The sequence below is a fragment of the Mesocricetus auratus genome, unplaced genomic scaffold (assembly GCF_017639785.1).
Source record: "Mesocricetus auratus isolate SY011 unplaced genomic scaffold, BCM_Maur_2.0 Super-Scaffold_100006, whole genome shotgun sequence".
Taxonomy (NCBI): Eukaryota; Metazoa; Chordata; class Mammalia; order Rodentia; family Cricetidae; genus Mesocricetus; species Mesocricetus auratus.
Genome location: NW_024429190.1, coordinates 98,029,504 through 98,042,387, shown reverse-complemented (window position 1 = coordinate 98,042,387; position 12,884 = coordinate 98,029,504). Strand labels below are relative to the sequence as shown.

Sequence of the window (12,884 nt, the reverse complement as noted above, 5' to 3'; positions counted from 1 at the left end):
GGCATATGATCTGAACCATTTTCAAAAGAAGAAACACAAATGGCAATATTTCGAAAACCGTTTAAGGGGTGCCCAACCCCAGGTGATAGATCGTCAATGCGACCTCTGCACCAAAGGCTCAGGGAACAACATAGAAGTGGAGGCAGGAAGAATGTAAGAGCCAGAGGACCAGGGTACCTGCTGCCAGATAGTTCTAAACAGCACGGAAAATGCACCCGTGAACCTTAGCAGTGTGCTTGCTTGAACAAGACATATTGACCATACCGGGTGATAGACCAACATAGATGAGGGAATTCCACCAGTTCTCATTTCTAAACGAGAGGTTCAGGTGGTCAGTGGCTGCAGAGAGACAGACTCAGTTTTCACCAGAGAAAAGCTTCTGTGCTGGTTGCCCAATCACAATTGGTCAGTACTGGACATATGTGAATAAGAGCAACGTTGAGTGAACTTGATGAGTGTGTGTGTGTGCTTGCACATGTGTGTAAAAATAATAAGAGGTCATGGAGTTTTGGGGGGGTAAGCAGGGCATGGGGGAGTTAGAGGAGGAGGGAGTGGTGGCAATGATATAGATCCAAAACTTAGGTGTGAAGTTCTCACAAAACCGTTTAAAACTATCTGTAGCAATCAGAGAAATGCAAAGTAAAACAGCTTTATGTGTCTATCTCATCCCAGGGAGCATGGCCACCATGAAGTAAACAGATGATAATAAATGCTAGCGAAGTGAGGAGAGAGAACCCTTATACACATCAGAAATTATTGTGGAGGCTTCTAAAAAAGTACTAGAGAATGCTCCAGGTTTTCACTCCAGTGCATATACCCATAGGACTCTACATTCTACTAGTCTAAAAAAAAATCAGCCTACTGTGGATGTCTTGAATTTTTAAAATTCTTTCTGTAATATTTTTCTTTTGTCTGTTGACAAGGTTGGACACTTAGGACTATTTCTAAAATGTTAAACTTGATTGCATTCCTAAGATGAGACCAACTGGGCATGCTATGTTACTGTTGTTGTCTGTTACTTTATTTGACAGCCTTTTTGTGAGGATTTACCTTTACTATCACTGTAGACAGTGTAATGGACATTATACTGATGAATTGTTGTGTGCCATTTGAGCTTACTGAGAAACTGCCTCTAGGAGTGAGGTTTCTCCCAATCTACTTTTCAGACTCAAGCATGTTTGCCTTAGAGTGTCTTCTGAGAACTCTTGTCAGTGGTGAGCTGCACCCCACCTCCCGTGACAGTGGGGAAGAGAATAAGAAAACAGCCTCAACAAGCATTGTAACCTTGAGAACAGCTAGAATATGAACCATTTCCAATAGATGTTTTATCCACAATCTAAAAGTGACTGCAGTGGGGGAAGAAGAAGCCTGAGAAATCCAGCAACGGGAAGGTCAGCCATGGAGAAGAAGCTCAATTGTGAAGTCACCTTGTCTAGGGCTTAACTTTGAAAACTGTGAATACCAATTCACTCCTCTTGTTAGCTATGAGTCTTTGAGATACTCTTCATCTTTGTGACTTTTCCTTGGTAGGTATTGTGTTTCTAGGCATTTGTCCATTTCCTTTAGGTTACCTAACTTTTGTGTGTGTGTTTGAACATAATACTTTTAATTTCCTAGTAACTAGTATTAATATTCTCACCTTTACTCTTGATTTTAGTAACTTGAATATTTTTCTGTGTCCGTCTGTGTTATTCAGATTTCCATTACTTTAACAACAGGGTAATTTGCTCATAAAAAGGAAAGATTTATATCAACTCACAACTTTGAGGTTCTTGTCCATGACTGGTTGACTATTAGTTTTTGGGAGCATGTTGTGGGATTTGTGCGTATGTGGTAGAGCAGAGTTGTTACTCAGCTGAAATGATAGACAGTGAAACAGAAATTTTCCCCAGTGATCTGAAGATGTCCCAGTAGACCCTACCTGTGGAAGTTCCCACTACTACTACCAGACTTTTTACTACAGGGCTCCTTAGCTACACTTAAAAGCCATGTTACAACACTATCTAAATAAAAGTTATCCAATCTTGGCATTGCATTTTAATAAGCATATTTTGGTTCTATTTGTTTATATCTCTGAAATTTATATTTCAAATATCTCTGCTTGAATCCTTATTATATGTCTGTTTTATTTAGTTCTTTTTTTATCGATTCCTTAAGTTGTAAAGCTTGATGGTTGTTCTGAATCTTTCTTATTTGTTAATACATGTTACAGCTATAAACTTCCTCCTTAGAACTTATTTTGCTGTGTGGTAAGTTGTGATATGATGTTTACTTTCATCTCTAGATGTTTCTGATTTGTCCAGTGAGTTGTTCTTTTTTGTGTTTTAAATTTTTTCTATTTTAATTTAAATTAGAATCAAGCTTGTTTTACATGCCAATCCCAGTTCCCTCTCTCTCCCCTCTGCCACCCACTAATCCTCTATCCCATCCACTTGCTGCTCCCCGGGGAGGCTGAGGCCTTCCATGGGGGATCTATAAAGTTTGTCATATCCTTTGGAGCAGGGCCTAGGCCCTCCCCTCTGTGTCTAGGCTGAACGAGTATCCCTCTATGTGGAATGGGCTCCCAAAGTCCATTTGTGTGCTAGGGACAAATACTCATCCACTACCAGAGGGCCCATAGATTGCCAAGGCCCCCTCAATGACACTCACGTTCAGGGGGTCTGGAACAGTCCTATGCTGGTTTCCCAGCTATCAGCCTTGGGTCCATGAGCTTCTTCTTGTTCAGGTCAGCTGTCTCTGTGGGTTTCTCCAGCCAGGTCTTGACCCCTTGCTCATCACTCCTCCCTCTCTACAACTGGATTCCAGGAGTTGGGCTCAGTCTTATATTTGAATCTCCACTTCTGCTTCCATCAGTTACTGGATGAAGGCTCTAAGATGGCATATAAGGTAGTCATCAATCTCATTATAAGGGTAGGGCATTTAAGTTAGCCTCTTCACTATTGCTTAGATTCTTAGTTTGTGTCATCCTTGTAGATCTCAGGACATTTCCCTAGTGCCAGATTTCTCTTTAAACCTATAATGGCTCCCTCTATTATGGTATGCCTTTTCTTGCTCTCCTTTATTCTTCCTTCAGCTAAACCTTCCTGTTCCCTCATGTCCTCCTCTCCCCTCCTCTTCTCCCCTTCTCTTTCTCCTAACTCCCTCTCCCCTCCTCCCATGCTCCCAATTTTCTCAGGAGATCTTGTCCCTTTCCCATTCTCTATGGGACCAGGTATGTCTCTCCTAGGGTCCTCCTTGCTTCTGAGTTCTCTGGTGGTGTGGACTGTAGGCTGGTAATCCCCTGCTCCATGTCTAATATCCATATATGAGTGAGTACTTACCATGTTTGTCTTTTTGTGACTGGGTTACCTCACTCAGGATGGTTTCTTCTAGTGTCATCATTTGCCTGCACATTTCAAGATTACATTGTTTTTTCCACTGAGTAATACTCCATTGTGTAAATGTACCACACATTTTCTTTATCCATTTTTCAGTTGAGGGGCATCTAGGTTGCTTCCAGGTTCTGGCTATTACAAATAATGCTGCTGTGAACATAATTGAACAGATGTCCTTGTTGGATGAAAATGTGCATCTTTTGGGTATATGCCTAAGAGAATTGCTGGATCTTAAGGTAGACTGATTCCCATTTTCCTGAGGAACCACCATACTCATTTCCAAAGTGGCTGTATGATTTTGTACTCCTACCAGCTTCTTCTGTAAGACAAAGGACACAGTCAATAAGACAAAATGGCAGCCCACAGAATGGGAGAAGTTCTTCACCAACCCCACATCTGACAGAGGGCTGATCTCCAAAATTTACAAAGAACTCAAGAAGCTAGTCACCAAAACATCAAATAATTCAATTAAAAAGTGGGGTACAGAACTAAACAGAGAATTCTCAATAGAGGAATCTAAAATGACTGAAAGACACTTAAGAAATTGCTCAACATCCTTAGCCATCAGGGAAATGCAAATCAAAACATCTCTGATATACCATCTTGCTCCTGTCAGAATGGCTAAAATCAAAAACACCAATGACAGTTTATGCTGGAGAGGATGTGGAGAAAGGGAACACTCCTCCACTGCTAGTGGGAGTGCAAACTTGTAGAGTCACTTTGGAAATCAGTATGGAGGTTTCTCCAGAAAATGGGAATCAGTCTACCTCAAGATTCAGCAATTCCACTCTTAGGCATATATCCAAATGTGGCAAATTCATACAACAAGGGCATGCGTTCAACTATGTTCATAGCAGCATTATTTGTAATAGCCAGAACCTGGAAGCAACCTAGATGCCCCTCAACTGAAAAATGGATAAAGAAAATGTGTGGTACATTTACACAGTGGAATACTATTCAGCGGAAAAAAAAAACAATGGAATCTCGAAATTTGCAGGCAAATGGATGGCATTAGAAGAAACCATCCTGAGTAAGGTAACCCAGTCACAAAAAGACAAACATGGTATATACTCACTCATATATTGATAATAGACACAGAGCAAAGGATTACCAGACTACAATCCACACCTCAAGAGAATCTAGGAAACAAGGAGGACCCTAAGAAAGACATACATGATCCCTTGGTGAAGGGGAAAAAGATGAGAGCTCCTGAACAACTTGGAAGCAAGGGGGTGGGGGGAGGATGAAGGGGGTAGGGAGGTAGGAGAAAGAGGAGCGGGGAGGAGAATATGAGAGAGCAGGAAGACTGAGTCAGGAGGTGAATAGAGGAGAGCAAGAAAAGAGGCATGTCACTAGAGGGAGCCACTATAGGTTTAAAGAGAAATCTGGCACTAGGGAATTGTACAGACATCTACAAGGATGACCTCAAGTAGGACTATAAGCAATAGTGGAGAGGCTAACTTAAATGCCCTTCTCTTATAATGAGATTGATGACTACCTTAAATGCCATCCTAGAGCCTTCATCCAGTAGCTGATTGAAGAAGAAGCAGAGATCCACATCTAAGCAGTGAGCTGAACTCCTGGAATCCTGTTGTAGAGAGGGAGGGGTGATGAGCAAAGGGGTCAAGATCATGCTGGGGAAACCAACAGAAGTAGCTGACCTGAGCTTGTGAGAACTCATGGACTTCAGTCTGCAATCTGGGACACCAACATAGGATTAGACCAAGCCCCATGAGCATGGGTATCATCTATGGAACAGTCTATGGGGTCTCTGGTGGTGGAACCAGGGTGTATCCCTAATGCACAGACTTTGGTATCCCATTTCCCATGGAGGGGTGCTCTCTTAGCCTAGATATCCAGGGAAACGCCTAGGCCCTGCCCCAAATGACTTGACAGATTTTAGTGATCCCTCGTGAAAGGCCTCACCCTCCCAGGGGAGTGGTCGTGGGGGTCAGTGGGGGGCATAGAAGGATGGGAGGGAGAGGGAACTGGGATTGTTATATAAAATAAGATTGTTTCTAATTTAAATAGAATTTATATAAAAAGATCAAGTAATCACATTTTCACAACTTTTTTATTCAACATTGATTAGCTAATGGTCTTCTTTTTTGCTTCCATATGAATTTTAGATTTTTTTCTATTTCTATATGAAGAATGCCATTGGCATTTTCCTAAATATTACATTATGCCTGTATATTGCTTTGTTTGGCATGGATATTTTAACAATATTGGCTTGTCCCATCCAAGGATACAGGAAGTCTTTTCACTTTTTAATGTCCTGCTCTTTTTCTTTATCAGTATTTTATAGTTTTTATTGTAGAGATCATTCAGCTTCCTTGGTTAAATATATCACTAGATATTTTATTCTGGCTGCCATGAATAGGCTTGTTTATTGATTTCTTGATCAGCAAATTTGTTGTTATTATGTAAAATCATACATTTTGTCAGTTAATTTTTGTATTGTAGTCTGATTTTTTGTCTGTAAATTTAGTAGAGGTACCAGTTCTAACAAATTTTGTTTTAGGAGAAAAATTTTTTTCTATGTGTAAAAACATGCCATCCAATGAGGAACCTCTGACTTCCTCCCTGTTTTACAAAATGTTTTGGTCTTTTTATTGAATAAGAGTTCCATTCCAGTCCTATATGTAGAATAATATCATGAAAATGGTCTTTATCTCATTCATGACTTCTCAGTAAAAATTTTAGCTTTCCCTTCAGGATGTTTGCTGTGGATGTATACTTTCATTGTGTTAAGATTTGTCTCTTAAAATTTTGAATTAATTGGGTTTTAAATGTTTTATTTTACCATAACAAGATGTTGAGTTTTATTAAATACTTGACTTCATCTGTCTAGATGGCCATATGGCTCTTGGCTTTGCAATCTCTGAGGCTTTAATATTTTTGTTTTTCTTTTAGTTCAAAGGTGATCAAAATAGCCTCTGTTGTTGTGAGAACTACATACATCTCTCCTCATGAATTGTTTATACTGCCTCTCACCCATTGTCTACAGATGTCCATAAAGAGTTGTAGGATTTCTCTGCTATCCATCCAGCCAGTAACCTCTTCCTCCTGCCCCTCTAAAGGACTCCTGTATATACTGTGGTTCGAAGACAAGATGACCTGCCCAAGGCTGTTGAGGTTCTTGGGATTGGTCATCTCCTTCTTCCATTTAATTGATTTTTATGTATTATTCGTAGTAACTTAATTTTTGTTTACACTGTTTTCTTTGCAATGAGGTTTTAAGAACTTCAATATTTTATCTTAAAATTGTGTAACTTAAAAAGTACATTTTACTATGAATTTCTAGACTCACTGCAATTTTGACCCATATATGATATTTGTAAAATTTCAGACACTTAGAACTTATACTGACTAAAGGTCATTATAAAATGATGGATTTCATATGTGCTATTTGATAAGGAACATACTCTTTTATTGTTGTTATCTATGATATATCTCTGTTATTCTGTCTTGTGAGTTTTAATACTTAGACCCTCTCTATCTTTTGATGTGTTTCCTGTTGTTTCATCTATTTTAGTAGAGTGAGACACATGTTGGACTCTCGTTTTCCTTTCATTTATACTTTTTACATACTTCTTTTTAAAAATTATTATTTTCATTTTAAATAGCTTGTTTTACATGTCAATCCCAGTTCCCTCTCCCTCCCCTCTTCCCGCACCCCCTCTACCATCCCCCCCGCCTCCCACCCTATTGTCAATTCCTTCCACATAGGGGATCTAAAGTCTGTCATTTCACTCAGGGTAGGGTTCAGGCAATCCCCTAAGAGTCCAGGCTGAGAGAGCATCCCTCTTTGTGCTATAGGCACATGATGTCTGTTTGTATATCAGGGATAAACACTGATCCACTGCCCATGGCCCCATAGGTTGCCCAGGCCTCCTCACTGACTCTCACACTCAGGGGGTCTGGATCAGTCCCATGCTGGCCTCCCAGCTGTCAGTCTGGGGTCCAAGAGCTCTCCCCTGTTCGGATCAGCTGTCTCTGCTGGTTTTGCCAGCCCATTCTTTGCCAATTTGCTCATCACTCCTCTCTCTCTGTCACTGGGTTCCTCGGGTTCAGTTCAGTGTTTAACTGTGGGTGTTTGCCTCTGCTTCCATCAGTCACTGGATGAAGGCTCCCGGATGGTTATAGACATCAAGTTCATTATCAAGGATGGGCATTCGAGGTGGTCTCTCCACCATTGCTTAGCTTGCCAATTGGTGTAATCCCTTTAGAACACTCGAGGTCACTCGTGCCTGATCTGTCTTCTAACCTATGATTCCCTCTTCCCCCTATTCTACCCCCCCCCACTCAACCAATACTCTAAATACTAAATCCATGGAGAGCAAAATCTTCGTCTTTGTCTTTGTCTGAAGTCTTATGCATTCTTGCCTTGGTGTAGTTGGCCATCTACCCACCATAATCATTTTAGAAGACAGAATATGCTTTAGTTTACTATGTCATAAACACTGAATGAGTTTTCTACAGCTTTAAGGTACAATTCGTATTTTTCCTCAAATAATAATAGTCTATTTAAAAGTAACAGACTCTTCTGGAAAAGTAAACTTCTGTTGATATTTAAAGCTTTGTATTTAAAGAGGAAAAATCTAAAAAGTACAAAATATCCCTTAAGTATCTGCATTGACTTACAAATGTGGGCATTTCTGTTTCTCAGAAATTGAAACTGTCTCTGAGAAGGAACTGGCTCAGTTGACTCCGATTCGACCATTAATATTCAACTACTCTTCACAATCTGCCATGAAGGACTGTTTGAAAACGCTCCAGAAAAAAAAGGAACATGATATCATCCGTGAGTTTTTGGTAAATATGTTGGTCTAAGGAAAAGTTTATAATTTCCTTTTCTATACCGCAACCACAAGTTTTCTTTGCTTTTTAATTCCTCTTTTACTGAGTATATTGCTTGTATTTTTAAATGCCATGTTTTTTAAATAATAGCTGTACATAGTTAAATATCAACTAGTAATAAAATGCTATAAAACATGTATTTCTTTCCCCATTTCCCTCTAGGGTTACCTTCAGCTATTAAGCTTGTCGTTGTAAACTTGAAGTGTTGAAATGTTCATTATTCACAAGTCTATCTCTTTAAAGAAATTTTCTTATGACATACAATTTTCATTCATGTTACCACTAATATACAGCTGAAACTCTGAGTTAATTACATGGCAAATATCTTCGTTTCTTGTAGTTTAGCTTGTTCTACCCCCTGCCCTACTTTTTAAACATCAATCATCCTTCATATGTATATTTTACATGTGTCTTTTTTAAGAACAAATTTCTAGGAAAACAGTCATTTGGGCTGTCAAATTAGTCCGTCAGGACTTTTTGTTGATGATCTGTCGTTTCTTTATTTTAAGATACAGAATCATTTTTCATGTTTTTAAGCATTATGTTCTTTACCCAAAATTTTACTTATTATTTTCCATATTGATTATTTTTCATATAATGAAGAAATTATTCCTTTATGTGTTTTATGTATAGTATATTTGTACATACAAATGTGAACACATGCACATATACCTGTTTACCCTGAAGGAATTTTTTATATCATTTTTTATTTTAATTTTAAATAGCTTATTTTACATGTCAATCCCAGTTCCCTCTCCCTCCCCTCGGTAACCAAAGGACTTCTGGACTTTTAAATTTTTTAGTATTATAAATTTCAGTCTAATGACACAATAATTATTTTATATTTTCTTGGTAATATCAAGATCGTTTTTACTATTTGAATCTTTCATCCAGTTATCCAGTTAGAATTTAACTTGATGTAAGGTGTTTGGAGGGAATCCCTATTGTTTTTCTGTTCATTTGCCTTAAGACTCTACTTAAAGTTATTATTATTTTTTTGGTGGTGATGTTCTTTTCTTTTATCTTAGAGTTTTAAAAATTGACTTTATTATTCATGTACTGGTTCCAGGTTTCTGGGCTTTTAACATATATTAAGACAGACCTTCATTACTGTCGTGTAACTTTTTTCTGGTTCGTCTTAAAGATTTCTTTCTGCGTTAGTTTTAGAATTGGCTTTCAGAAGGATTAAAAACTGTCAGTCTGGCCATAGTACCATAGTGCTGACACCTAGGTAAGCGCCTTCTTATGATGCAGCAGCTGTTGGCTCTTATTTAAGCACAGGTTGTTACATATTGGATACACAAAAATTAGCAAAGAAAATTTAAAATATACAGAGTCTCAGGCTTTATCCATGTATATTAGAATAAAAAAGACCTAATACTTTCCAGTTTCTTCTTTACCATTGGCTCTCTGTGTCTGTGGGCTCTACGTTAGTGGTCTCAAAATAGTGTAGATCAAAAAAATTGGCAACATGTTGAACTGTACCCTTGCCTATCCTGTCTTTATACCTTCAGCAATACAGTGTAACAATTGTGTGTGTAGCATTTACATTGTACCAGGAGTGTAGGTGATCTGAAGGTCATTTAATGTGAAAGAGTGTGCACAGGTCATAGGAAAAACTGCCCCCATTTTATTTACAGGACTCCAACATCTATAGACTTATTTCCATGGGAGTCCTGGGACCAATCCTTGTGATGCCAAGGGATGATGACACAGGGTCTTTTCTAGTTGATCCTATCTCTGAGCTAGATCAGATGCTCTATGCTCTTGTTACCATGCTGCATACATCTTCCTGTGTCCTTCCACACACATTAAATGTCACATAATCACTTTTGGTGGCTCACTAAGACCAGGTTAAATGCTGCTTACATCTTCCTGTGTCCTTCCACACACATTAAATGTCACATAATCACTTTTGGTGGCTCACTAAGACCAGGTTAAATGCTGCTTACTTTCTTATGTATTTTCAGGTACAATTAGATGCTATCATTAATACTATTGTTTCTGTAAGTCACATGTTTGATTAAATATTCTTTATTCACTGCTTAAGGATGGGAAAATTTTCTAGTTTGTCTTTATATCCTAATATCTAGAACTAAGTACTGGATAAATTTTGGTGAATTCACATTTGTTTAAGAATTTCTTTTGAGAGGAAGAAAATTCTTTAGTCAGTATCCCAACTGTAATTTCTTGAAGGAGTAAATTTTAAGGCTTCTTATAGCTTCTAAAATGTTCTTTTAATATTTATTTTGTTTATGAAATAACAGTGTTATGACTAAATCCTAAAAACTAAATATTCTATTTCATGTTTTATGAAAGGGTAAACAATAGTGTTCAGGAAGAAAGTTATCTTGAAAATTGAACTTTTTAAAACCAAGCAACTCTTTGATTCATTCTCTAAACTCAGGATACTCTATACAGTCCTTATTGGATGAGATTCTACTTTCCCTGGTTTGTTACATAACGCTCAGTAGCAGGCCAGACCATATGGAATTTAAGGATGGTAAATGATAAACAAATGGAGTTTTCCTTCCTTTTAAATAGTAAATTATTTGGCTTTTTAATTTTGAAGGAGTTAGAACAGATGCCTCTGCTTGATGACCTGCACTCTGGGAATGAGCTACTCAACAAAGACAAGAACAGATACCGAGATATTCTTCCATGTAAGCTGAGAGCATTTTACATTATTTTCCTGTTAGCACTTGGGAAACGGTAATAACTGAATTGAATTACTGCATGACAAATTTTAAACTTTATCATGGAGAAATCCTGTAGCGAGCACTGAATTACCTGGGCATAGTCTAGGCTCTGTGGCATTTCCTCTGACTACTGTCAATTTACACAGCCCTTTAGCCTTGATCACCATCTAAAACAAAGTCCGTTTTTTAGGCTACCATGTATTACCTGGTAGCTAAGCCTGGCTACCTTCCCTGGCAGTTTGGTTAAACATTAAAATACAGTGGGAGCTAATATGTCCTCTGCCCTAGACATTAATGCTAACTCATCCATCTACTGCCCAGCAGGTAGCTGCATTTTTTTCTTTTTAAATTTAAATTTAAATTAGAAGGAGGGGAGGGAAAGGGACAGGGACCTGGAATTGACATTTGAAGCAACCTTGTGTCTAATTTAAATTTATATATATATATATATATATATATATATATATATATATATATATATATATGACCCTCTCAGGGACTATAAGAAGTGAGAAGTGCGGTCTAGGAGTACAATGCACAGGGTTGATCCTGCTTGAGCTCCATCCTGGGCACGAAGGTTGATGAGCTTAGAGACATAAGAAGTTCACTTAAATGATTAAAAATAAGGGACATTTTCCTGAAGTTTGTTCTTTACTTAAACTGTAACTCAGCTTAGTTCTATTTTAGGATTTGCTTACTTCATGACACAGTCTAGTCTGAGTGTGTCAGCCTGTGTAGGTGAGAGCCGTGAAAGCTCTTTTGTCATCACACATACAGAGGGAGCTCCTGTCAGTAAGTCTTCACCTTGCACAGCCTGACATGCACACAAGTCATTACTAATATAACATATTGTAATAATATTGAAACAGGAATCTGAATTCAGTTGTCACCGTGTATTAACTGTGAACAGTGGCAAACATAGCCAATATGACTGTTAACTGCTCAGTGTACAGATTACTGTGTCAGGAAAAGATGGGCAGCATACCAGGGGCTAAACTGACTTCTTTCAAAGTTGGTTAGTATTGTATGAATGAACAGCAAAGCATGTGGTGTGGTGCCCCTTTGTCTCCCTGTAAGAAACCCACATGGCAGTCTACAAAAGAGATAATCAAGAGAGAGCTGAACAACAAGGATAGCAGCCATTAGCAGCAGAGAAAAGAAAAATTGTAATTCTAGGGACACAATTAGAATTGAACACAAATGGCCTTATAAAATAAATAGCTGACTGGGAACATGTGATATTGTCACCAAGCAAGAGACTCTACTGCTGCACTCAGAGGGAATTGCTGAAGGGCAACTTACTATCGACAGCAGAAAGTAGTTGAGATGACCAGCATGAAGATCACCTAGAAGTATGCTAGCTAGAAGATTTGCATCTCAGGAGCTTTAGGATAGTTTCACAACAATGGAAACATAGAGGGCAAAATGATAGGAACAAATCCAAATATAGGGAGGAATATGACAGTTAACCCACAGTAAGAGGCTCATCTAAGTTACACAATGAAAGGAAAATGCAAACCCTGTTCAAATTAAAAATGAAGTGCTTTCATTCTCAGTGTTTCTAACTTTTTAGATTAGTGTTTAAAATAAATATCAATTTTGCATTAATTTTTTATATAAATTTATAATCAACAGGAAAGTGTTTAAAGTTTTAAGGGCCATGGAGCAATCATATCTTCCTATTGATTATGAAGGTATTTTTGTAATTTGTTTACATAGTCCTATTTATAGCCTTGTACCATTATGAAGAGCAAGGAAGGCCTTTTTTTAAAACAAGGGTTTCCAAGTGGAAACACAAGGTAGCATTTATTTAACACTTTACAACTTGCAAAGCATTTTAATGCCTGAAGGGGAAGTGAGAATACATTGTATGTCACGTCTCTGACTCCAGGCTGAGTACTTTTTCTGTTACTTGTCTCTGGGTCAAGACGTAACTAGAACTAATAAT

At 38.1% G+C, this 12,884-nt stretch overlaps 1 protein-coding gene across 6 annotated transcripts in view; it reads left to right on the top strand.

Moving 5' to 3' along the window:
- The window catches only part of Ptpn20 (protein tyrosine phosphatase non-receptor type 20), a 76,058-nt gene that overhangs the window by 45,084 nt on the left and 18,090 nt on the right, over positions 1 to 12,884 (top strand). For 3 of the 6 annotated variants that reach the window (XM_013118796.3, XM_021231544.2, XM_040747714.1), the window contains 2 exons: positions 8,047 to 8,192; positions 10,810 to 10,900. In XM_013118796.3, the coding sequence (XP_012974250.1) occupies positions 8,047 to 8,192; positions 10,810 to 10,900 (237 nt within the window). Of the gene's footprint in view, positions 1 to 1,166; positions 1,527 to 8,046; positions 8,193 to 10,809; positions 10,901 to 12,884 lie in introns of all 6 variants that reach the window. The other 3 variants (XM_040747715.1, XM_021231547.2, XM_021231546.2) reach the window with 2 other exon arrangements.